Raw genomic sequence first — 24,699 nt, forward strand, 5'->3', positions numbered from 1 at the left:
AGAGATAGTCAACCAATTTACAATTCCAGCAATGGACATTGAATGTGTGAAAACCAGATATCAATCCTTCAAATCTGTTTTCAGCTGCCCACCTCACTGTTTACACCGTCCAGGGAGTACATGAGTCTATGGTCTCATGAGTTTTATAAAACATCAACAGTTTCTCACAGCAGAAATATCTTGTGGTATTAAGAAGAGTGGTTTACATTTTGACACATAAAAAGCGTTCAATATATTCTGTAAAATGGTTGGCACTAGGATGGGCATCTAGCTGTAAAAATCTTGCCAAAACAGATAATGGAACTGAAGCTGCCATGACTCTGCCAAACTAAAGGTGATAAATAGCAAATATCAGATTCCTTTCTTGTGCCAGAGGAGTGACAGTCTACCAAAATGGTCTCTGCCCCCACCAATCTATAAATTATGTATCACTCTCAGCCAAAACTACTTGGTCCACCTGTCTTCTTTCCAGGTATAATCACTTTTATAACTTCATTTCTAGATCTTGTACTAAATACTTTACCCAACTGTTATTTCCCATCATTAAATTCTTACATAGGCAAACCCTGAAACAGAACAGTATCTTGTTTAAAGGTGATCTCAGTGAAAGCTAGGGATAATCTGCAACACCTCTTGCTTATTCAGAGGACAATACTTGCGGATCGACAACATATAAAGAACATGTCATAAAAGGTCTATCGTTTTTTTTTTATTATTTTCAAAGTTTAGAAGTTTGAAACAAAATGTGAACCAACAAAAGGAGTAACTATATGGTTACTCAAGTTTCGACTTGCTGTAAACACCAGCCTAACGTCTTCAAATTAGAACTTAAAAAGGAACGACATATTAGAAAATGCAGTTACAAATATATAAAAAGATTGGACTGTTAAGGCTGGAATTCTTTGATCATACGTCTGCTTAGTCAGAACTGGGCAAAAGCTAAACAACAACCACAAAGAAAACTAAATACTAACTTGCAATTGTTCTGGTTGGTCATCAATCTAATTAGTCTTTTAGTGTGGGAGGACTTGACCCATCTCCTCTGATTGACTTAATATCAAAACATTTAAAAACATGCATGCATGCACACACACACACAGTCAGAAAATAAAAAAGAGATCCAATTTGTTAATAAACAAGCAAAATAGATTCCAGTTCCCAATTGAATTTACATAACAGTTCAATATTTAAGAGATGAGGAATTATGTACATTATTTACATTTGACAGATATTTGTCCTCATCTTGTTTGTTGTTAACACAATGTTTCGGTTGATATACCCTCCAGCCTTCATCAGGTGTCTTGGAGAAATTTTGAACTAGGGTTCTCATTCTTAAGATATTTTTCGATATTATTATTATTTAGTTCAATATTTAAGAGATGAGGAATTATGTACATTATTTACATTTGACAGATATTTGTCCTCATCTTGTTTGTTGTTAACACAACGTTTCGGCTGATATGCCCTCCAGCCTTCATCAGGTGTCTTGAAGACTGGAGGGCATATCAGCCGAAAATTTGTGTTAACAACAGACAAGATGAGGACAAATATCTGTCAAATGTAAATAATGAATTTACATTACTTTCTCATGTTCTAATTCCTCCTCACCATCATCATTTTACATACTCGCAAGAGCAGGACAAATCGCCAAGCTCCAAGTTACAGGTCATCTTGATGGGTTGGACAACCACATCTCACTTGTACATTTTATTTTTGGTGAGTTTTATATAGCTCAATGCACTTCTAAAACTAATCACTTTTACAGAGTATACTTGGTATATTTTATCTATATTTCTTTATTGCCCACAAGGGGCTAAACATAGAGGGGACAAACAAGGACAGACAAACGGATTAAGTCGATTACATCGACCCCAGTGCGTAACTGGTACTTAATTTATCGACCCCAAAAGGATGAAAAGGCAAAGTCGACCTTGGCGGAATTTGAACTCAGAATGTAGTGGCAGACGAAATACCGATAAGCATTTTGCCCGACGCACTAACGTTTCTGCAAGCTTGGTATATTTTATCCTGGCACCAGCACTAGATTAGCAGTCATGTCCTCAAGAGGAGTTTTCTCTATACTGTTTCCACTTCACAGAATGTACTCAGTACATTTTAACCTAACACCAGCACTAGAGAGGTTTCCCTATCCTCAGTAAGATTAAGAGGCCTCTCTACTTTGTTGTCCAACCACTTTATAATGGAAATTTAAATATATCAAAAGCTCCAAAAGTGGGTCACAAAAGTCAAAAGTTAGTTCTAGATTCTAGATAAATTGTTATTCTACAAGCAGGGTCGGATTTATACCTAGGCTAATGTAGGCCATGGCCCAGGAGCCCTGAACTTGGGGAAGGGGTGTTGTAACTCAAGAAAAGCCTAAATCTTGGAGTTAAAATTTTTTTTAATATATTTCCAGCAATCAATGAAATAATTTGTAATTTACGTTTACTTTTTTTTTTAATCCAATAGTTCTTTTAAAATTATTGAGCCCTTTTTCATTCATTGGGCCCTTTTAGATTCAAAAAGCCATTAAATTTAACTGAGTTCCTCTAAATCTATTGATGCCCCTAGATTTAATGGGACCCTTTGAATTAACTTGTGTTTTAAATTAGCAAAATTGCAAGGGCCTCCAAAATCAACTGGTACAGGTGCCCCGGTAGGTCTAAATTCAGTTGTATTTGCAAGAGACACCAGCTGATCTCTGAACAAACTGTCCACACACAAACAAAAAAACCTAAGCACTAGGAAATGTTCATTTAGCTCCTTATCAACTCCTTATCAAAGTTTCTTGAGTAGGATCAGTAAAAACAACTAGAAGTAGCATACGTAATTTCACACTCATGTAATTCTACTAAGTTTTACCCCAATTTTTATACAAATTTTTTCATATTATACACGAGTAAATACGATAGACATTATCAGTTCACATATTAGATCAAATCCTATTTTTATCAGCTCTGAACAAGATGAAAGATCGATAATGCCTTCATTCTTTCAGAATCAATAAACTAGCTACTAATTGTTATTCCTTAGCTCTAGGTCAAACCTGATCGAGCAGATATATAACAGGCGTTCCAGCCATGACTAGTCCATTCCCCTCCATCTCAGACACAGTGTAATAAATAAAATGTTATCCAATGTGTCAATTTTTTCTTAAACTATACCCAACAGATATACGTTTAAATATTTGTTGTGCAAGATTTTTTATGTGAAGTCGTGTGTTGAAACAGATATTGTTATATTTCGGAATGGTCATATTGCCAGTTTAGCCAATAAAAGAGAGAAATCTGGCTGCTAATTGCAGCGAGCTAAACGACAGCCGCAGAGTGGAATCTCCCCTCAATTGAGGAATTTTCCTTATTTAAAGCTTTATTTTTACCATGATGACTTTTGTTTACATTTTGTCTATAGCTAAAAACCTCTTCTTGTCTTTGTAACCTAATCATTGTGATGAATTCATTTTTGTGTTAGGGCCCAAATGGCTAATAAAGAAATTGTTATCGGACGAAATGCCTTGCAAATATTTTGTTATGGTCCTTTACATTCTGAGTACAAATCTCACCAAGGTCAACTTTGCCTCTCATTTTCCTAGAATAAAGTACTGAGATCGATTTAGTCGAGTAATCCCTTTTCCCAAATATGTGGTCTTGTACTAATCTTAGAAATCATCATCATCATCAAGGTAGTATAATGCCGGTAGAAAAGCAGACAAAGTACCTTGTATTTTGTTTTTTTCTTTGCATAGGCATAGAAGTGGCTGTGTGGTAAGTAGCTTGCTTACCAACCACATGGTTCCAGGTTCAGTCCCACTGCATGGCACCTTGGGCAAGTGTCTTTTATAGCCTCAGGCTGACCAAAGCCTTGTGAATGGATTTGGTAGACAGAAACTGAAAGAAGCCCATTCTTGAGATTTAGTTGTTATTTCTAGCATGTGTATAGCCTGCTTGACGGCTGAAGGTGGGGGTGGGGGTTCTTTTGTTTTATCTTTTACTTGTTTCAGTCATTTGACTGTGGTCATGCTAGCGCACCGCCTTTAGTCGAGTAAATCGACCCCAGGACTTTTGGAAGCCTAGTACTTATTCTATTAGTCTCTTTTACCGAACTGCTAAGTTACGGGGATGTAAACACCACCATCGGTTGTTGGGGGAGGAACAAACACAGAACACAAACATATACACACGCACATATATATATATATATATATATATATATATATATATATATACGACGGGCTCTTTCAGTTTCCGTCTACCAAATACACTCACAAAGCTTTGGTCGGCCCAAGGCTATGGTAGAAGACACTTGCCCAAGGTGCCACGCAGTGGGAACAAACTCGGAACCATGTGGTTGGTAAGCAAGCTACTTACCACACAGCCACTTCTGCAGTTAAGGTAAATTTTTTTTTTTTTTTTGAAAAATTTAAATTTTACAAAACCATTTATGGATCTTTTCGGTTTGAATGGCAGTTTTTTAAAAATAATTTCTATGTAACTAAAAAATTTTAAACTTCGTATACTGGTAGAATGTGTTTATAAAACATCTTTTTCTCTTGGCTTTCTTGAGAAAATTCTATAGTTTGTAAGATATTTGTTGTTGTTTTTTCTTCAATTTCTGCAATTTCAACCAATCAATGACGTCTATTGAGGTAAAAACATTGTGCTGTATGAATATGTCCCTCGTTTAAAAAACAGATTGGGTTTATTTATATTTCTGAAGAAAAAAAGATACCCTTCCCCCCACTCGTAACCCTAACCCTAAAACAGATTGAAATGCAATAGATCGATACTAGGGTCATAATTATGAGTGACAATTTCATATGACACCGCTAGAAAAAACTGCCGTTCAAACCGAAAAGATCCCAATTTATTCTTAGAATCATAATCTCCGTGTTTTTCTACGTATTTCGCCAAAAAAAAAAAAAAATTCTGAAAAAAGTGAAAAAAATGAAGAAATGGGGTCGGGGTGGGATAGAAATTTTGAAATTGCAATTTTTGCCAATTTATTTTTTTTTTCAGAATCGGGATTTCCATAGCTAAAAACGTGGGTTTCCGTAAAAAAAAAAAAGATAATAATTTTTAAGGGATGGAAGGGTTGGGTTATGTCTCTACCATGTGCGCCGCAGAATAGCAAAACTGATCGGGTGTTGAAGAAAAAGCTTAACAGTGTTTTAGCCGACCATTTCTCATTTCTGGAATCGAATCCCAGTTGAGTTGACTTCATCACCTATTCCTCGGGTGGGTGGGAAAAGTCGATCAAATAAATACCAGTCATGTGTAAAGGATGCAACTACAATTATCCAGCCCACATCGCTTGCATTGAACCAATAAAATAAACTGATACACTCTATCGATAAATATGATGATGAAACGTGTCCAGTATACGTAGATCTAGGCGTGGTTGCTGAGTTGCATACGTTAAGATAATGCGCATCATTTCAGAAGTTTAATCTCAAACTGCATATTGACAGTTTCCTAGGTGTTGCTGAGATGTTCAGGTGAGTCGAGCATTTCATTCTCTAAACCTCTTGTGGTGCACCTGAGCACTGTATACAATAATTTCATTATTATCTAACCCGGCATGAGAGTGCGTTTAGCAGTTCATTCTGTTGCAAGAATTCTAGCCAGGTTTTCAAACTGAGAAAAACCTCTCCTACTTGTCACCAGACACAAATACCCGGAAAAGTGTTAAGGGTACTGATCTTTCTTCTGTAACTAAAATTACACATACTTTCATACATGTATACATAATTATTTGTATATATCAGCTGAAATTAGAGTCAGCTGTTTGACAATTCCAATCTCAGCTGACAGAACGCACTTGAGGTAGATTCTAAAGAGAATACGCATAAATGAAAACAATCAAGGCAGAAGAAAAAAGAAACTATGTTAAATTAATTAATAACATTGGCTACCTAACAGGATTCTTATGACTAGTGTAAAGAACCAATGATAATTATTTGTAAGTTTAGGAAACGAAATCAATTTATAAAACAATATTCGTCTGCTGAACGCAGAAACCTGACTTTCACACTCTTTCTTGCTTATACCATTTTTAAAAATGTCTTCGTTACCAAAAGATGCTTTCACTTTTCGAACACAGTTTCCCTTTCCATCGAAATAAGCTGTTATAATTGTTATATTTACCTGAAGGGCCTGGTAAACGGGATTAATGTCCAACTCGTCAACGTCAGCTGCCATCTTGATAGCAACATAGAAATACTCGGCAGTGAATATATCTAAAAAAAAAAAATTTTTTTTTTTCATAATTGAAAAATATATTGTTTAAATCAGTTTTTCGATTTAGTATAATTTTATTTCATTTTTTTTTTTAACTTTCAAAACTGAAAAATGATATTTTTAATAATACGCCATCAAACAATTTATTTTAGTACTTTTGTAATTTTATGTTTCTGACATTGCTGTTTACACTGTTGATCATTTATAATAATAAAAAATAATATAAAAAAAAAAGACGCATACAATTAAAATCAAATTTCATAAAATTGAATTTCCAAAATAAAAATTTATTGTAACTTTCGCAGATTAAACATTTGCTTCCTGCATTATTACCGGCATCATACTATATAACAGTAAATATTTACTGCATAGAATGCAAGGAGAAGCAGGTCTTGCTTCAGTGAAGTTACACTAGAATAATCATCATCATCATTGTCATAAGCAAAGAAGAGAACTAAGAGGAAAGTTATTTATTAATTGTTATTCTTTTTACAGAAGCCTAATTGTTCTCCAATTTCTAAATCATATTTTTAGACAATATATAAACGTAATAATAGGATAAATATTAGTATTTTAAATTAAAAACTATCTAAATGCTATTACAGCTGTAAACTAAGATAGCAATCTTACTGGTTAGAGAGTAGTAATTTGCGGAAGTAATAAATAAATAAAAAAAAATTATCATTAGGATCATAAATTAGGGTATGTTTTTGTGGTTTTAAAGTATATTTTAGGGATCTTCATTTAGAAATTAAATTATATTCAAAATCAAAGCAAGACAAACGGTATTATAATAAATAGTCAGGTATAACTAATTGCTTCCGTTTATGATTGTAGCGTTCTTAAGTTATATATTTGCTTCATTAAAACCATTAAAGATTGTTTTATAATTAAAGTCATAAAAGTTAAAATACATCACATATAGATATATAAATTGAGTTTAATATATATATATATATAATATATATATATAATAAAAGTTTATTGAAAAATTTTAACTCTTGTTTAAGAGTTCAAAATTGTTTAATTAACATTATAATTTGGCTTTTAAAGCAAATTTTCAAATTCATTATATTCATATATTCTTGATATTTTTAAAAAAGATAAAAAAAAAAATTCTATAAGTTACTAAAAAGCTTCTAGGTTCGAGACTATTTTTGTGCAAAACATGGCGGTTTATATGCATTGAGGTTGGTAATATTTATAATGTTTCACAAACTTCTTTGTATTGATTGTTTTTCATCATTTGATTTTTTCCTTTAAAAGTTCCCCCCTCCCACTTGATGTACATTATTACTCTCTCAGTGACGAAACTTCGTTAACGATTGCCATGATAGAATACGGTACGTTTGATTCCTATCCATCATCCGATTGCTCCGCGGTCGCAACTGCAACGATTATATAGATTGCCATGTGATAAATTAACGATGCATGTATGTATATGTTTCTGTGTAGATTTCAATATGTACATATTTGTGTTTATAATGTTGTACACATATTTATATATATGTACAGTATTATATACATTGATCTTCTAGTAACTTAGATTGGCCGGTAAACAATGGTATGTGTCATCTGCCAGAGTTTTGCTACAAGATCTATGTATGTATGTTGATTATATATATAATGTGTATGGGTGCTTATATATATATATATATATATATATATATATATATATATATATATATATTATATATATATATATATATATATGTGTGTGTGTGTGTGTGTGTGTGTATAACGTAACTACATACATAAATATGAAGTATGTGCGAATGTATGTTTAAACGGTTTTATTTGTCAATTTATCTTTACCCATTTAGAGAACTATTTATAGTACAAACTTTCTTTTTTGTCAATATACTGTTTAAGATCCGATCACGAAAGCAAAGAAGAAAAGAAAAAGCAGCCTACTAGATGTAAAAATAAAATGTGTAGAAAACGAATATGAAAACAAATTTTTTTTTTTTATGAAAGTAAAAATTAGGATTATTGTTTTATTACATAAATATTCAATGTGTTTAAGATTATCACAATGCAAAGCTATCAGATTAGTCCCCAGGTCAAGCATGATCGAGCTGACCTGTCTTATAGTCAAAAGCGTTCCATTTTGGGATCGCATCCGTACTTTTGTTTCAAAGCATAGTGTACTCCTTGTTGCTTAGTCCCGGATCAGTGTTGGTCGAGTAGATTTATGGTGAAAGACATTTCAGACTTGATCATGCTCATCTCATTGTTTTTGCATATCTCGGATTATTTTATTCCCTATTCCCTTCGTACCCCTCCACACCGTTCGGCCCCCTAATATTTTGAATACAAGCCTATGATTAAATACAGTGGCACAGCACACAATACTATAATAATTTGAACAAGTTTGTGAATTGCCAACAACAATTTGTGTGTGTAGATATATAGATAGATAGGTGACTGTGTGGTAAAAACTTTGCTTCCCAACCATATGATTCCGGGTTCAGTACCACTGCGTGTCACCTTGGCCAAGTGTCTTTTACTATAGCCTTGTGAGTGGATTTGGTAGACGGAAACTGAAAGGAGTCTGTCATATATATATAATATATATATATAGGAGTGGCTGTGTGGTAAGTAGCTTGCTTACCAACCATATGGTTTCGGGTTCAGTCCCACTGCGTGGCATCTTGGGCAAGTGTCTTCTATTATAGCCTCGGGCCAACCAAGGCCTTATGAGTGGATTTGGTAGACGGAAACTGAAAGAAGCCCCTCGTATATATGTGTGTGTGTGCGTATTTGTCCCCCCAACATCGCTTGACAACCGATGCTGGTGTGTTTACGTCTCCGTAACTTAACGGTTCGGTAAAAGAAACCGATAGAATAAGTACTTGGCTTACAAAGAATAAGTCCTGGGTCGATTTGCTTGACTAAAGGTGGTGCTCCAGCATGGCAACAGTCAGATGACTGAAACAAGTAAAAGAGTAAAAAGATATATATATATATATATATATATATATATATATATATGTGTGTGTGTGTGTGTGCGCACACGTCTTTGTTTCTGTGTTTGTTCCCCACCACTGCTTGGAAACTGGTGTTGGTGTTTTACGTACCTGTAACTTAGCTGTTCGGCAAAAGGGATGGATAGAGAAAGTGCTAGGCTTAACAAAAAAATCAGTCTTGTGGTCGATTTGTTCGACTAAAACCCTTCAAGGTGGTGCCCCAGGATGGCTGCAATCAAATGATTGAAACAAGTAAATGTTTATATATATTTCTCTCTGCAATGGGTGTGGGGGATGACCTTTTTAACTGGTTGAAATCCTTCATCCTCAGCCGAAAGGAGGTAGTCACAGTTCTAGGACAGCACTCTACACCATATGAGATGTCATCGGGTGTACCACAGGGATCTGTCCTTGGCCCCCTCTTGTTTGTGGCATACATTAACGACATAGATGCCAATTTAAAGAATGCCACAGTATTGAAATATGCAGACGACATCAAGCTGTACCTTGAAATCAAGAGGACAGATCCTGATGTCTACAACTCTTTCCTGCAATCAGACCTAGACACAATGCAGCAATGGATCACAGACTGGCAACTGAAACTGGCTGTGGACAAGTGTACCACCATGCATTTTGGGAGAAAAAACCCTGCGTTCACATACTCCCTCCACAACACTGATATCAAGAAATCCTCTTGCGAGCGTGACCTAGGCATCACTGTCAGCAGTGATTTGCGTTGGTCAAAGCATATCTCTAAGATTGTCAGGAAGGCCGAGGGTGTCTTGGCATCACTCAGCAGGTCTTTTGTTAGCCGCTCTCCAGCCATCTATTTAAAACTGTATACAGCTATGGTACGACCACACTTGGAATTCGCATCATCAGTTTGGAATCCCTATCTTGCTCAGAACATTGACCTCCTGGAATCTGTCCAGAGACGTGCAACCAAACGCATACCCTCCATCAGACACCTACCATATTCTGAGCGCCTTGTTTCCCTGGGCATGGATTCACTGAAGCTCCGGCGTTTGGCGACGGACTTGGTAAACACCCACAAAGTTATCAACCACCTCACCAACAACAACACTGAACACCTTTTTGATCTCCATGTGTCTAACACACGTGAACATGCCTACAAAGTCAGAAAACAATACAGCTCCCATGACTTTCGGAAACATTTTTTCATGCTCAGAGTTGCTGAAGCATGGAATAAACTGCCTGCGTCAGTTGTTGACTGCCATGACACTGCATCTTTTAAGGCCCTCATGCTTTCCGAAATCCGCCGAAACTTCACCTGATTATATATACACTTTAGATGAGTTGTAGTGCACCTGAGCACTGTACACAATTATTATTATTATTATTATTATTATTATATATGTATATATATATATATATATATACACACACACACGTGTTTATATGTAAATATAAAAACTCATATGAATATGTGTGTGTTTATATCTGTGTATGTGTGTGCCTAAGCACCATTAACCTGAATTAGAAAATTTAATGATGTCAGTGACACTACGTATGCGATCAAAGGTAAATAGACCTTTTTAGATTCTGAGATCAGGAGTTCATGTTAGGTGATATAACTTTATTGGCATTCTTTGTGACAGATTCTGTTATTTTCCTTTATCTGACTCAACTATTGTTATCTTGATTCACAAATCTGTACTTAGAAAATACCTGTTTGCTTTTCATTCAGAGTATTTAAAAAGTGAACTTATCTCTATATATATAAACGGCAAAATGTCTGTGTGTGTGTCCTTTATACAAATCCACAATTTTTCGGTTAGAGGGCTTGCACTTTCTATGGTCATTCAAAACCCTCCAAGGGTGGTTGTGCATATCTTTACATTTCCCCAGTCACCCCGCAAAGCCATTAAAAAATCAATAGAAGTGACTTTTTCTGAATTTTCTATCCAAAACCCAATCAAAATGGCCGAAATTTGATACGCCAATTGAATGCCAGCTAGCTGTATGTGATTGGTCGGAGATTTGGACAGTACTCGGTGTATGTGCGCATGCACGCAGCTGTATATGGATGCACTAGCACTATGACCCGGCGTTGTCGGGTCATAGTGCTAGTCTCCAATAAAAATGAACCTAAAGAGAACTGATCTAGCCAACGAGTGAGCCTCCTTTATGTTTTTTTTTTTTCGATTTTATTTTTCCACTGCCTTGATCTGCTAGAAACAGTTGCCATCCCTTTTTACCAAAAGAGGAATACATCATATCTGACATATAAAAAGACAAGATGATCACAACTGTTGAATGCCTTTCATCAGAGGTCTGCTTGTGCAAGGTTGACCTGGGATTAAACACTAAGAGATCCTCTATAGCAGTCATTTGCAACTTGTAGCCTACACAACTTTCTGATTGGCCTGCCTAGCTAAAAAAATTACCTTGAATTTTTTTTGTAGTGCAGCCCACCTGATGATGAGCTGTGCCCCATGTGGCTAACTTCTCATAATAGGTTGCCTATACTTGCAGTCACTCGAGTAGAAATAGCAGTCAAATCTCTTTGAAATCTCATCATACTGTCTTAAATAAACAAGTATACTTTGTAGTCCCTAAAACAACAGGATTCTTATGCTTTCATCATTAATCTGCTTAGTAAGGACTGACTTTTTAAGCAAAGCAAAACTGAAGCCAGTGGGAGAGTATCTGTGTATGCCAACACTTGATCTGCTAGAAATAGCAGCTACATGTCTGCACCATATTCCTTTTGGTTGTTTGCTAGGAAATGGAAACATCAGTAGAGCATTGGATAGAATGCCATGCAGTATTTGTTCCAATACCTTGTGCTGTGAGATCAAATCTCATTGTAGTCAACTTTGTCATTGGTCTTTTCAAGGTCAATTAAAGAGTACCAATCCAGAGCAGTGGATTAGCAGGAAGACTTGTATGCTTCAGTAATTGCTAATCTTAAAAACAAATCAAGCTGAGGTTTGTGCATATATGTGTTGATGCATGGTCAAGTTTAACCCATGATAACCTCTATATAGAAAAAGAATACCTTGATTATAGGTAGGTCTTCTGGATCAACACTAATCTGGGGCTAATATTGAATAACTTTTTATCTGTCATTTTATTCTGTGGTTAAACATATTTTGTTATTCGTTTGCTTTTTTTTTTAATACTGAATTAAGCTACTATTCTTACATGATAAAATTTAAACCAACCATATTTCACTGAATATTCTGCCTGTTCTATGTCCAAACGGACCATATCTGACCTCTCACACATACCCTACAATGTCATTCTAAAAATAAGCTATCATGTCATTGAAATCTCCAATCTATAAGATAATGCATGATTAATTCAAAACAATGTGAATAAATAAGGATTAGATTTGACAGAGTAATCTCAGTGTTAAAGGGTTAATCTTGCTCCTAAAGTAAGTACGTAAAGGTCCTCATTTTAAATTAATCCACATCTCATAATTTTGTCCCATTCTTTGCTTTCCACCCGCCCTTTCATTTCTTTCCTGTTGTCTTTTCATAACCATTTGTACAACCTACACAGAGGTTTTACTTCCATTAAATTCTCAAGTGACCAGAATAATCAAAACAGATTTATAGACTTGTTAACTTATGTTTTAATAAATTGACACATATTGTCCTATATGTTGTTGTGTCGGCAAAACTCGATGCTGGAACAACTCCAAACATATGCCTACATGAGCAGGACTGATTTAGGTTAAACAACAAAAATGGATACATTGTATAATGTGGTTCTAGATACATTGTATACAATAAGATGTTTGGTCTCAGCTGCAACACCCTTAATTATAAATTAGCTTGATCAAGGCTGACCTAACTTAAACTATGTCAAGGATGAACTTGATTCAATTTTGAGTACTAGATACACTCTATGTCAGTAATTTTTTTTTTTTTTCTAAGTACATCAACATCAAAATAAAAATCAAATGGAAATTGTAGTTATGATACCCGTACCGGTGGCATGTAAAAAACCACCATCCGAATGTGGCTGATGCCAGTGCTGCCTGACTGGCGTCCGTGTTGGTGACATGTAAAAAGCACCAACCAATTGTGGCCGTTTGCTGGCCTCCTCTGGCCCCTGTGCCAGTGGCATGTAAAAAGCACCCACTACACTCACGGAGTGGTTGGCGTTAGGAAAGGCATCCAGCTGTAGAAACTCTGCCAGATCAGACTGGAGCCTAGTGCAGCCTCCTGGCTTCCCAGACCCTGGTTGAACCGTCCAACCCATGCTAGCATGGAAAACGGACATTAAACGATGATGATAGTAACTGGAGCATTACTGATAACAGGTCTTCTAGTTCAGGACTGATGACTTATTACCAAAAGAAACAGTATCACCAAGAAAGATCAGATTGCATAATGTAGTCTTAGATACAGTGTCTGAACAAAATACAGGATGGTCAAGGTTGAGTAGTATTGACCATAGCCCTTTGGTATCAGAGCTTCTTGAGACTAAACAACATCAAAGAAAGATATTTAACATTAAGTATTCCTAGATACACTAAATCTAAAAGACAGAATGGTCACAGCAGAAGATACATTAGCTAATCTAACCCTGGGTAGACCATGTTTGAATTAAGACAGAATGGCCACAGGAGAAACACCTTTGATCACAGATCTGGCTCAGAGCTAAACAGCAACTAATATATAAATTCATAGAAGAAAATATTTTAATCTTGTGTTTTGTTTTCTTATTCTTTTGCATTATTGAATCTGTATATATAATTGTTTTGTTTTCATTTTGAAATTATTTGAAAGATGCCACGTAAAAAAAAAAACATGTATTTTCATTGTTTTATACATTCAGCTTATCTCCTAATTTGTTTTCCAGGGTGTCAATGAAGTTAAAGTGTCTCCAAAACTGACAATCCTAACAGCATGGCAACAAAACGGCCGGCAGTTGATGATCCAGGGGCCGCCGGCCCGCCAGACAAAAAGCTGACTCGTTTTGACCCTGCCCAACTGGGTAACATATCATCCCTTGTGAGTATGACATTTTTTTTTTCCGCTGTCATTGTATATATGGAGTCTGATCAAAAAGTATTGGGACTGGTGCTATAAAAAGAAAACTATGACACATATCAATTCAACATTTAATCTCCTTCAAAGTAGTCCCCATTCTGAAGCCATATACTTTATCCAGTGTCGTTTCCTTTGATGGAAACATTCCTGGGACTCCTTTTTTGGGATAGATTTCCTCGACATCTTGAAATCCTGTTGAGATTTTCCAATGCAAAGACGGCCTTTGTTTTGAGGTCATAACCCTAAACCCATTGTTATGGCCGTTTTGTAAAAGTTTTCGTCTTCCTCAACACAATCAAAGAGATCCTGCCCACAGGCATATGGCGTAGTGGTTAAGAGTGTGGGCTGCATCCCCAAGATTCCAAGTTCGGGCCGACCTAAGCCTTATGAGTGGATTTGGTAGACGGAAATGTGTGTATGTTTGTGTGTCTGTTTGTCCTCTCAACATCGCTTGACAACCGATGCTGGTGTGTTTACGTCCCTGTTACTTAACGGTTCGGCAAAAGGGACTGATAGAATAAGTACTGGGCTTACAAAGAATAAGTCCTGGGGTTGATTTGCTCAACTAAAGGCAGTGCTCCAGCAAGGCCACAGTCAAATGACTGAAACAAGTAAAAGAGTAAATTTCTGTGTTTGAGAAGGGAATGAATTGTTTGGTGGTTGATGCAATAGAGTACCCAAAGGGTACTAACAAGGGTTCAGAGATTCATATCCTGTTGTGAAATACTTATATCTAAGTTCACTGTTGTAGCTTAATTTCAGGTCAACCAGTTGGGTTAGTCTTCTAGATTTGACTGCTATTTCTGACAGGTTGAGCAACCATATAAAGGTTCCCTCACTGGTTTGCTTTGTTGTTAGTTGCTGTTATTATTTAGTTCCAGGTATTTGATGAAAGGCATTCCATATTATCTTTTCATTGAGGAATCTAACACTACCTATCTAATATTTTCTTCCTATAGGAACATGGGGCAGTGTGATTTGAGGAAGATTTGATTGCTATTTCTAGTTGCTTGTAGTTACTGTAGGTGGTATCTTGCACTACTGCAAGCAGTTGTAGCCCTCTGGGTTTTACAGTAACCAAAATAGATTTCTTTCTCCTCTATTTCTTGATTAAGAAACATTAATTCTGTGGAATTTTATGTAGCTGAATAAAATTATATACAAATGTGCGTCAGAAATAAAGCAAATGAAAATTGCATTATTTTCTGATTCACCCTTGTATTTTAACTCTGTATGTGAACAGAGTGCACTCTGTGAAGTGGTTGGTATTTGGAAGGGCATTTGGTTATAGAAACCTATCCGAAAATGGAATGTATGAGATGTGGTCCTCACCACATATTTAGGTGAGCAGTAACTTCAAATAAGAACTGGCTCAAATTGTGACATCTCCAGCATGGAAGCACAAGAAGTGGGCACAGAATGCGGATGATAAAAGTTGTATGTAGTTATATGTTCGTATCTTGTATGCAGATTAAGTATTTGAAAGTTTAGTAAATAGAAAGCATAAATATTCAGTGGGATTGCCAACATAATCATATTAAAAAGAAAATATAATTGCATAAAGATTATGGGCTACATTAACCCTTTAGCATTCAGATTATTTCGCCAAATGTGATTCTTATTCATTCACATTGTGTTAAATTTGTCATTCATTGTTTTGTAGCTCCAAGATTTTGATCATGTGACTGTGCACTTTTAGAATGACATTGTAGGGTAGGTGTGAGAGACCAGATCTGTCTGGTTTGAACATAAAACAGGTACCATATTTGGGCTGGATCTGGCTAGTTTAAATTCTAAGCAGTTGAACCATTCTATTAGATGATAGAGCATGAGATTCTCTTTTCTTTTTTTTTTTTGAGTCCTAAGACTTAAATGGCCAATTACCTGGTTTCCGCGGCTTGTAAGTGATCTGGGATCACATTTCCTCTGAATGAGATACTAATCCATTGCAAGGTTCAATGCCAGTAATATTCAGGGGAAAGGGGCAAGTCAATTAAATTGACCCTAGTACTGACTGGACTATTTTATTGACCTTGAAGGGATGAAAACAAAGTTGACCTTGAAGTGGATTTGAACTCACAATATAAAGAGCTGCTGCTAAGCAGATATAGTAATAATTGGTAAAATCTGAGATTAGATTTTACCAATTATTACTATATCTTCCTTGTTCCTTCTTTTCTGCAGATCCCTTCCATTTAATTCACATTTACCTCATTGTGTGTTGTTTCTTAAGGAGGTGTAGTGTATTTTTGTGTATTAATGGTTAGTAAGGAATATAGTTTAGTTCCTTCTCGAGCCATGCCTGGCTCATAAGGGCTGGTTTCCCGGTTTCTTGGTGTATAGGTTCCCCACCTGGACGGGACGCCAGTCCGTCGCAGGTGAGCTGCAAGATGCTGGAGGAAAGAGTGAGAGAAAGTTGTGGCGAAAGAGTCAGCAGAAGTTCGCCATTACCTTCTAATGGAACTTAGGTGTTTTGCTCATAAACACACACACCGCCCGGTCTGAGATTCGAACCCACGATCCTTCGACCGCGAGTCCACTGCTCTAACCATGTGCCTCCACAAGGAATATAGTCAAAAGCATGGAGGTATTAAGTGTATACTTAGCTGTTCAATATATAAAAGATGAAGATTGATGTTGATTGTATGATTGCAGGCAATGCTAGGGTACCTCTTTGAAGAGTTATATCAACATTCTGTACATATATTCACACAGAATGAATGCAATTTTGTATCTTTGTGTGATGCAATATTTTATCAGCAATCCTTTGCTGTTATAGATAGAGATACACATGCCACACTCACCTATCATCATTGTCATCGTTATTATCATTTAATGTCTCTTTCTCTGTGTTGGCATAGGCTGGACAGTTTAACCCTTTCGTTACCGTATTTATTTTGAGGTGCTCTGTAGTACTTTCAATTATTTTAAATATAACAATGAATTTAGTAAAATAACTTAGTTATCATTAAGCTAGTGTTAGGAACATAAATTGCGACTAAGGTTTGGTGGCAGATTTTAATTCAGAACTTTTGAAATCAAGACATTTGTACTACAGAGTCAGAGGCGGTTTCAGCCAGGTTGGTATCGAAAGGGTTAATAGGAACTGGCATGCCAAGCTGTGATGTTTGCTTTTGCAAGGTTTCTATTGTTGGTTGTGCTTGCTTCCTAACACCAACCACTTTACAGAGTGGACTGGTTGCTTTTTTTATGTGGTACTAGCACTGGTGAGGTCACTCGATCTCCTCAACTGAATGGGGTGTAGTATTGAGAGATGTGAATGTATGATCAAGGGACAAGAAACAGGTGTGTTGTTGAAGAAGATGATACACAGCCTCCCTATCTGGAAAGAGAGAGAGATGTGAGGTTGAGGCTAAAGTGACAGAGAGAGAAATAGGTTCGGGAAACAGAAAAGGTTGGTTGGTAGGTAAGTGCATTGGAGCGGCGAGCTGGCAGAACTGTTAGCACGCCGGGCGAAATGCTTAGTGGTATTTCGTCTGCTGCTACATTCTGAGTTCAAATTCCGCCAAGGTTGACTTTGCCTTTCATCCTTTCGGAGTCGATAAATTAAGTACCAGTTACGCACCAGGGTCGATATAATTGACTTAATCCTTTTGTTTGTCCTCCCTGTGTTTAGCCCCTTGTGGGTAGTAAAGAAATAGGTAAGTGCATTGGAGTGTAAATAGTGTGATAGATAGTGTAGTTAGGAAGTTTACTTCCCAACCATGTGGTTTCGAATCCAGTCTTACTCTGTGACATGGCAACTTGGGTGTCTTCTGCTATAGCCCCAGGTTGAACAAAGCCCTCTGAGTAGATCTGGTAGACAGAAAATGAAAGAAATCCATCATAATATATGTATTTGGATGTGTGTGTGTGTGTTTTAGTTTCCTTGTCTTGGCAACACTCAATATTTGTAAACGTGTATCACTGCTGTACAAGCAGTCTCTTTCCTTTCCAGTCTTCCATAAAAACATGTCCAGCTGTCAGCAAATATTACCTTCCTTGGAAACAGGTGAGGTTTGGTGACAAGAACGGCATCCGGCCATAGAAAATTTGCCTTAATAAATTTTTTGTGATCCATACAAGCATGGATGCTAAAATGATGATGGAAATGATAATAGTTTTAATGGGATCCTGCACTGTTTCATGTAGTGGGATTGAGCCTGCAACCTCATGGTTGTGAAGCATACTTCTTCACCACACAGTTATATCGGGGCACAGTGAAACTGTGTAGACTCCCTTTTACTATTTCATTTATCTAGAGTGTGTAGATTTCTGGTAAGGTGTATATCAGTTACAACACCTATATCTGACAATTTATTATTCATTAAACCAATACACTGTTTAATGAAAGCAAATATACCTGTGTGATGGACATTGTCTTAAAACTCTTGTCAGCTAAGATTGTATCTTTGGATTCACTTGTGTCACATTCTTGGAAGTATCGTTTACTTTCTGCTCTTTATGCCTTCCTAATTTTGGTTAAAACAGATTTAAGTTTATGTGTGTGTGAGTGCACCTGCTGAGGTACCCATGTATTTCTTCTACAGCAAGACACCTGTTTGTGTCCCTCTTTCCATGTTTTGTTGCTTTTCACTTTGTACAAAGCCACCTCCCTCAACACTGCAGCCCCACTCAGTGATTGCAAGCTATTTGGTGACTCCACTAGTGCTGGTGCCACAAAAAGGCATTGAGTACACTCTGTAAAGTGGTTGGTGTTAGGAAGGACACTCAGCCATAGAAACCCTGCCTGAGCAGACACTGGAGACCAACTCAACTCACAGGCTAGTTGAATCTTGTCAGACCATCCAGCTGATACTAGCATGGGACACATATGACAAATGATGATGATATTGCAAATGAGAGGATGAGAGATGTCATCCATTTTGCCCAACCTATGTACATTTAGGTATAAAGTTAATAATTAAAATTGATATTTTTTTTTTTTCCCCTTTTACAGGAAGAGCTCGATGTCAAGGTCCTTGTCTTTCAAAACAAGAAGCTCTGTGAACGTATCGAGCAGAGGCGTCTTGCCGAAGATGATCTTCAGCGGCGTGTTGAGCAGCTGGAGGATAGGCAACGCCATGATGATGCAATGCTGATGATTGTGAACCGTTATTGGAATCAGGTTAGTAAAGATTTTCGTGGTTGTTATTGTTAAATATATTATATTTCTGGTTATATCAAATTCTGCAGGTGGTCACTTACATACAAAACAGTTCCTCATCTACCAAAAAGACTACATATATACATGTGAAAACAGTTCTTTGTGTTCAAAGGTCATGGAGAAGAGCAGCAAGCCCTCATAAAAATATATATATATATTGTGTTATGAAGTTGTGGTATATATTGTGTTATAAAGCCATGTGGTTTTCAGGTTCCATTCCTCTGTTCCAGAGGTTACCAAACTTTTTTTTTTCACGACGGGCTAGATAACCGAGAGAATGATGAGCGCAGGCCACATAACCATTTTGTTCAATACAATATGGTAAATAAACGAAAAATAAAGACAACCAACATATTTATTTACCAAAAAGTTATCAAAGTTATCAAGTTATAGGCACAGGAGTGGCTGTGTAGTAAGTAGCTTGCTAACCAACCACATGGTTCCGGGTTCAGTCTCACTGCGTGGCATCTTGCGCAAGTGTCTTCTGCTATATCCCCAGGCCGACCAATGCCTTGTGAGTGGATTTGGTAGACGGAAACTGAAAGAAGCCTGTCGTATATATGTATATATATATGTATGTTTGTGTGTCTGTGTTTGTTCCCCTAGCATTGCTTGACAACCGATGCTGGTGTGTTTACGTCCCCATCACTTAGCGGTTCGGAAAAAAGAGACCGATAGAATAAGTACTGGGCTTACAAAGAATAAGTCCCAGGTTGATTTGCTCGACTAAAAGGCAGTGCTCCAGCATGGCCGCAGTCAAATGACTTAAACAAGTAAAAGAGTAAAGAGTATATCCAAATCGTACAAACTAAGCAGCAAAAAAAGTTTGTGAGATTTGTGAAACTGGTGTTTAGTTTTTAAGGTATCATCAATATTTGCTTTGGAATTGCTGCATCCAACCAAGAGAATTGCTTCCAAATGTTCAATAGTCAACCTTATTCAATGTGTTGACTTCAAATTCTTCATTTTTGAAAATGTTTGCTCACAGACATAAGTTGTTTCAAACACTGATGCCATACCAGAGGTAAATGAACTCTCATTATAGGTACTTTACACGAAAGGTATAGTGCGGCAGTGGGCCAGATGAACTGACCTTGCAGTTCTACTCTATTCCTTTGCATGGAACCTTGGGCAAATGTCAGACCAATGCTTTTTAAATTAAATTGGTTGATTTGAAAGTGCACAGAAGTCTGTTGTAAATATATGCATGGATTCTGGTGTCATGTAAAAAAAAAAAACTGGTGATGGTGCCATGTAAAACGCACTCAGTCCACTCTAAAATGGTTGGCGTTATGAAGGGCATCCAGCAGTAGAAACCACACCAAACCAGGCTATGGAGCCTAATGTGGCTCCCAGGCTTATCACCTCCTGTCAAACTGTCCAAACCATGCCGGCATAGAAAACTGATTTGAAATTATTATAATGATGATGTGTATGCTTGAATTTTATTTTTACAAATAATATACAAGAAGACACTTGTCCAAAGTGCCACATCATTGAACTGAACCTGGTATCATGCGGTTGGGAAGCAAGTTTCTTACCACACAGCCACATTTCTTCCTGCATGTGTGCATCTATTTTTGTAGAGAGGCAAGAATAGAACTGTGAAATGGCATGTTCAAAGATATGTCTCTGTAGTTACTTGAATTTGAAACTTATATCTTAGGTTTCATGCACTGATCCTTTTATTATTATTATGATGATGATGACGATGACGACGTCTACTATAGGCACAAGTCCCGAAATTTAGGGGAAGGGGTCTAGTCAAATACATAGACCCCAGTGTATAACTGGTACTTAATTTATCAACCCCAAAAGGATGGAAAGCAAAGTCAACCCACAGGAATTTGAACTCAGAATGTAAAGATAGATGAAATGTTGTGAAACATTTTGCCTGGCATGCTAATGATTCTGCCAGCTCACTGCCTTATATAATATAATATAGTAATAATAACTGCAATTACAAATCGCATTTAAAGACAACTGCAATATCAGTCTGATAATTACAATTACCTTTAATTGATGCACTTCACCTTCTCTATTATACATTTTTTTTTTCTTATTCTATTTTCAGCTTGATGAAGATGTCCGTGTTCTGTTGCAACGGTTTGATGCAGAGACGGCTGATGATTCTGAAGGTTAGTTTACTGTTTTGATCATTGATCAGTATATCTTTATTTGAAAATTCAGCTGTAGCATGACCGTAGCTGTTATGGTTTAAACGACATAAAGAATTAGAAAAAACAAAACAAAATTAAGTTAAACATTTCTATCTCTCTATATATAAACGGCAAAATGTCTGTCTGTTTGTGTGTCCTTTATACAAATCCACAATTTTTCAGTTAGAGGGCTCGCACTTTCTATGGCCATTCAAAACCGTCCAAGGGTGGTCGTGCACATCTTTACATTTCCCCAATCACCCCGCAAAGCCTTTAAAAAATCAATAGAAGTGACTTTTTTGTGAATTTTCTATCCCAAACCCAATCAAAATGCCCAAAACTTGATATGCCAATTGAATGCCAGCTAGCTGTATGTAATTGGTTGGAGATTTGGACTGTACTTGCATGTATGTGCGCATGCACTAGCACTATGACCCGACGTTGCCGGGTCATAGTGCTAGTTAGTGCTAAAGCTTGTTTTCTCATACCCTTATTCCACACTAACATACAGAAGCAGTATCTTCCTTCCATAGGTTTGTTGACCTGTGAGCTATATAGTGACCTCAATAGTGCCAGCGGGGCAAAAACAGGCACCCAGTCCACTCTGTAAAAGTGTTCGCTTTAGGAAGTGCATCCAGCTATAAAAAAACATGTCAAAGCTGACCTCACCAATGCTTGTACCATGTGAAAACATCCGTTCCACTTTGTAAAATGGTTCATGTTAGAAAGGCATTCAGCCTTAAAAACCATACCGAAGCAGACAACAGAGCCTGATGCAGTTCTCTGACCTACCAACTCTGGCCAAGCACTCCAAACCATGCCACCATAGAAGACAGACATTAAATGATGATGATGATGATATATATATATAAAATAGAGATGTGTGTGTGTTTGCTTTTCACATGAAAATGGCTTCACCAATTACTTCCATACTTGTGATGTATGAGTAAATTGACCTCGGACATATAATAGGGTCTTCATTTGATTTTTTTTTTTTAAATAAAAAATATTGCTTTATGTTTATGATTAACTTCTTTAAAAAGGTTTCCCAATGTCAACTTCTGGTGTTGACATAAAAACGGAAAGGTCTCTCACTCTCTATTTTGATGTTCATCATCATCATCATCATCGTTTAACGTCCGCTTTCCATGCTAGCGTGGGTTGGACGATTTTGACTGAGGGCTGGTGAACCAGATGGCTGCACCAGGCTCCAATCTTGATCTGGCACAGTTCCTACAGCTGGAACTCTGAGAGTGTAGTGGGTGCTTTTTTTACGTGCCACTGGCACGGGGGCCAGTCGCTATTTCTAAAACAACTCCGAGAAATTTCTGAAAGAAATATTTACGAAGTTCACAAATTTAAATATTCAGTACAAGATAGTTTTTAACATGCTTTTATTTATACGATTTTTTTTTCATTCCTTGTTTATCTCATTCATTGTTTGCAATGTTCTCTCTCTCTCTCTCTCTTTTTTTTTGCAATGTTCTCTCTCTCTCTCTCTCTCTCTCCCTCTCTCTCTCTCCCCTCTCTCTCTCCCTCTCTCTCTCTCTCTCTCTCTCACACACACACACACACGCATGCACGCACACACACACACACTCCAGGTTTGATTTTATTCTGAACTCACACACTTCGTTAATTTCCGTAAAAAATCTTCTATTTATTTTCTTTTTGCACGCCATGTTCAGTTCTATGTATTTGTAATCAGTCACACACGCACACGTGTGTTTTTGTATGTACGTTTGTCTACATTTATGTATGTGAGTGAAGGGGTGTGTTGTCATGTATACGGACATGCATAAATACATATGCATACATCTTTTTTCTATGTATGTGTGTGTGTGTGAGAGAGAGTGATGTCTAAGTGGCACTCACTCTCTCTCATATATATAACATATATATATATATATATATATGTGTGTGTGTTATATATCACACACACACACACGTGTGTGTGTGTGTAAATAAAAAAGTTAGCAATAATAGGATGGTGTTGCTAAAAACAGAATTGTTTTATAATATATATTGTACCCGAGTTACAAAGGCACTTCCTTGTTACTCTCTGTATTAAAAATTTAATGAACTGATGGTTGACTGTTGCATACCTGCTACCAACAGAACTAGTGTCTGCAAAATGCTTGATATAAATTGAGAGAAAAAGAAACGCTGATATTTGTTTTGTATCAGTAGCATTTAATGTTTGTATTTATACATGTAGTTAGCACGCCGGGCGAAATGCGTAGTTGTATTTCGTCTGCCTTTACGTTCTAAGTTCAAATTCCACCAAGGTCGACATTGCCTTTCATCCTTTCGGGGTCGATAAATTAAGTACCAGTTACGCACTGGGGTCAATGTTATCGACTTAATCTGTGTGTCTGCCCTTGTTTGTCCCCTCTGTGTTTAGCCCCTTGTGGGTAGTAAAGAAATATAATATGTTATCTTATTATAGGCGAAACTCCAGAGACTACATCATTTCTCACATTGCTCTCGACCTGGGATAAAGATGAGCTTGGGCAGAAGCTTGGACAGCGAGTCGAGTTCTCCAAGCGTGCCATTGGCCGGCTACTGCAAGCGTTCGACCGATTGGTGTTGCGCAACGAGCGACTACAGCGTGCACTTCGGGAGCACGTCCTTGCATCGGCAACTGACTCAATGGCCGACGACGAGAAACCGCCAGCTCCGCCTCCACCACCTCCACCGCCGCCACCACCATCATCGGAGACATCAGCGACAGGTGGCAATGATGCTGTGGATATGAAAAAGCCCAAGCTGGAACCAGGTATGGGGATCTTACCTACCCTCCCACACATCATCTCTTTTATCTCTATCCTGCTGCTCTTCACCCTGCTATATTGCCAATCACCCACTTCCCAACTTATATCTACCATTGAGTACCCTTCCACCACTACATTCACCCCTATACCTTTCCCATCTACACTTACCAACCTTCTTTCCAACTCATACTTTACTTTTGACATCCATCCTGCCATTAACACTTTTCTGTCAGTCTGTACATTTGCACCCTACACCATTTCTTACCATCTCTCACTCTCCATACACTCTGGCTAACTCTATCCGGCCTCCCTTTCCAGCCTTACCTAACACCACCATCTTAATTTTATTTTTTTAACTTCACTG

The 24,699-nt window shown here is 37.2% G+C and overlaps 2 protein-coding genes across 5 annotated transcripts in view; one reads left to right on the plus strand and one right to left on the minus strand.

Annotated features, from left to right (window-relative positions):
- Nucleotides 1-6,513, minus strand: part of LOC115222475 (putative uncharacterized protein DDB_G0284213) — a 73,883-nt gene extending 67,370 nt beyond the window's left edge. For both annotated transcript variants that reach the window (XM_029792696.2, XM_036511692.1), the window contains exons 1-2: nt 6,480-6,513; nt 6,144-6,235 (exon numbers count right to left, since the gene is read on the minus strand). In XM_029792696.2, the coding sequence (XP_029648556.2) occupies nt 6,144-6,235; nt 6,480-6,498 (111 nt within the window). In that variant the 5' untranslated portion in view covers nt 6,499-6,513. The remainder of the gene's footprint in view (nt 1-6,143; nt 6,236-6,479) is intronic.
- The window catches only part of LOC115222474 (E3 ubiquitin-protein ligase Bre1), a 52,163-nt gene continuing 32,841 nt past the window's right edge, over nt 5,378-24,699 (plus strand). Inside the window, exons 1-5 of one of the 3 annotated variants that reach the window (XM_029792695.2) lie at nt 5,378-5,494; nt 14,045-14,196; nt 19,196-19,363; nt 21,477-21,540; nt 24,011-24,340. In XM_029792695.2, coding sequence (XP_029648555.1) covers nt 14,092-14,196; nt 19,196-19,363; nt 21,477-21,540; nt 24,011-24,340 — 667 coding nt within the window. In that variant the 5' untranslated portion in view covers nt 5,378-5,494; nt 14,045-14,091. Of the gene's footprint in view, nt 5,495-7,270; nt 7,427-7,646; nt 7,670-14,044; nt 14,197-19,195; nt 19,364-21,476; nt 21,541-24,010; nt 24,341-24,699 lie in introns of those variants that run through there. The other 2 variants (XM_029792694.2, XM_036511691.1) reach the window with 2 other exon arrangements.

Source organism: Octopus sinensis, linkage group LG20 (genome assembly GCF_006345805.1).
Source record: "Octopus sinensis linkage group LG20, ASM634580v1, whole genome shotgun sequence".
In the NCBI taxonomy this organism is placed as follows: domain Eukaryota; kingdom Metazoa; phylum Mollusca; class Cephalopoda; order Octopoda; family Octopodidae; genus Octopus; species Octopus sinensis.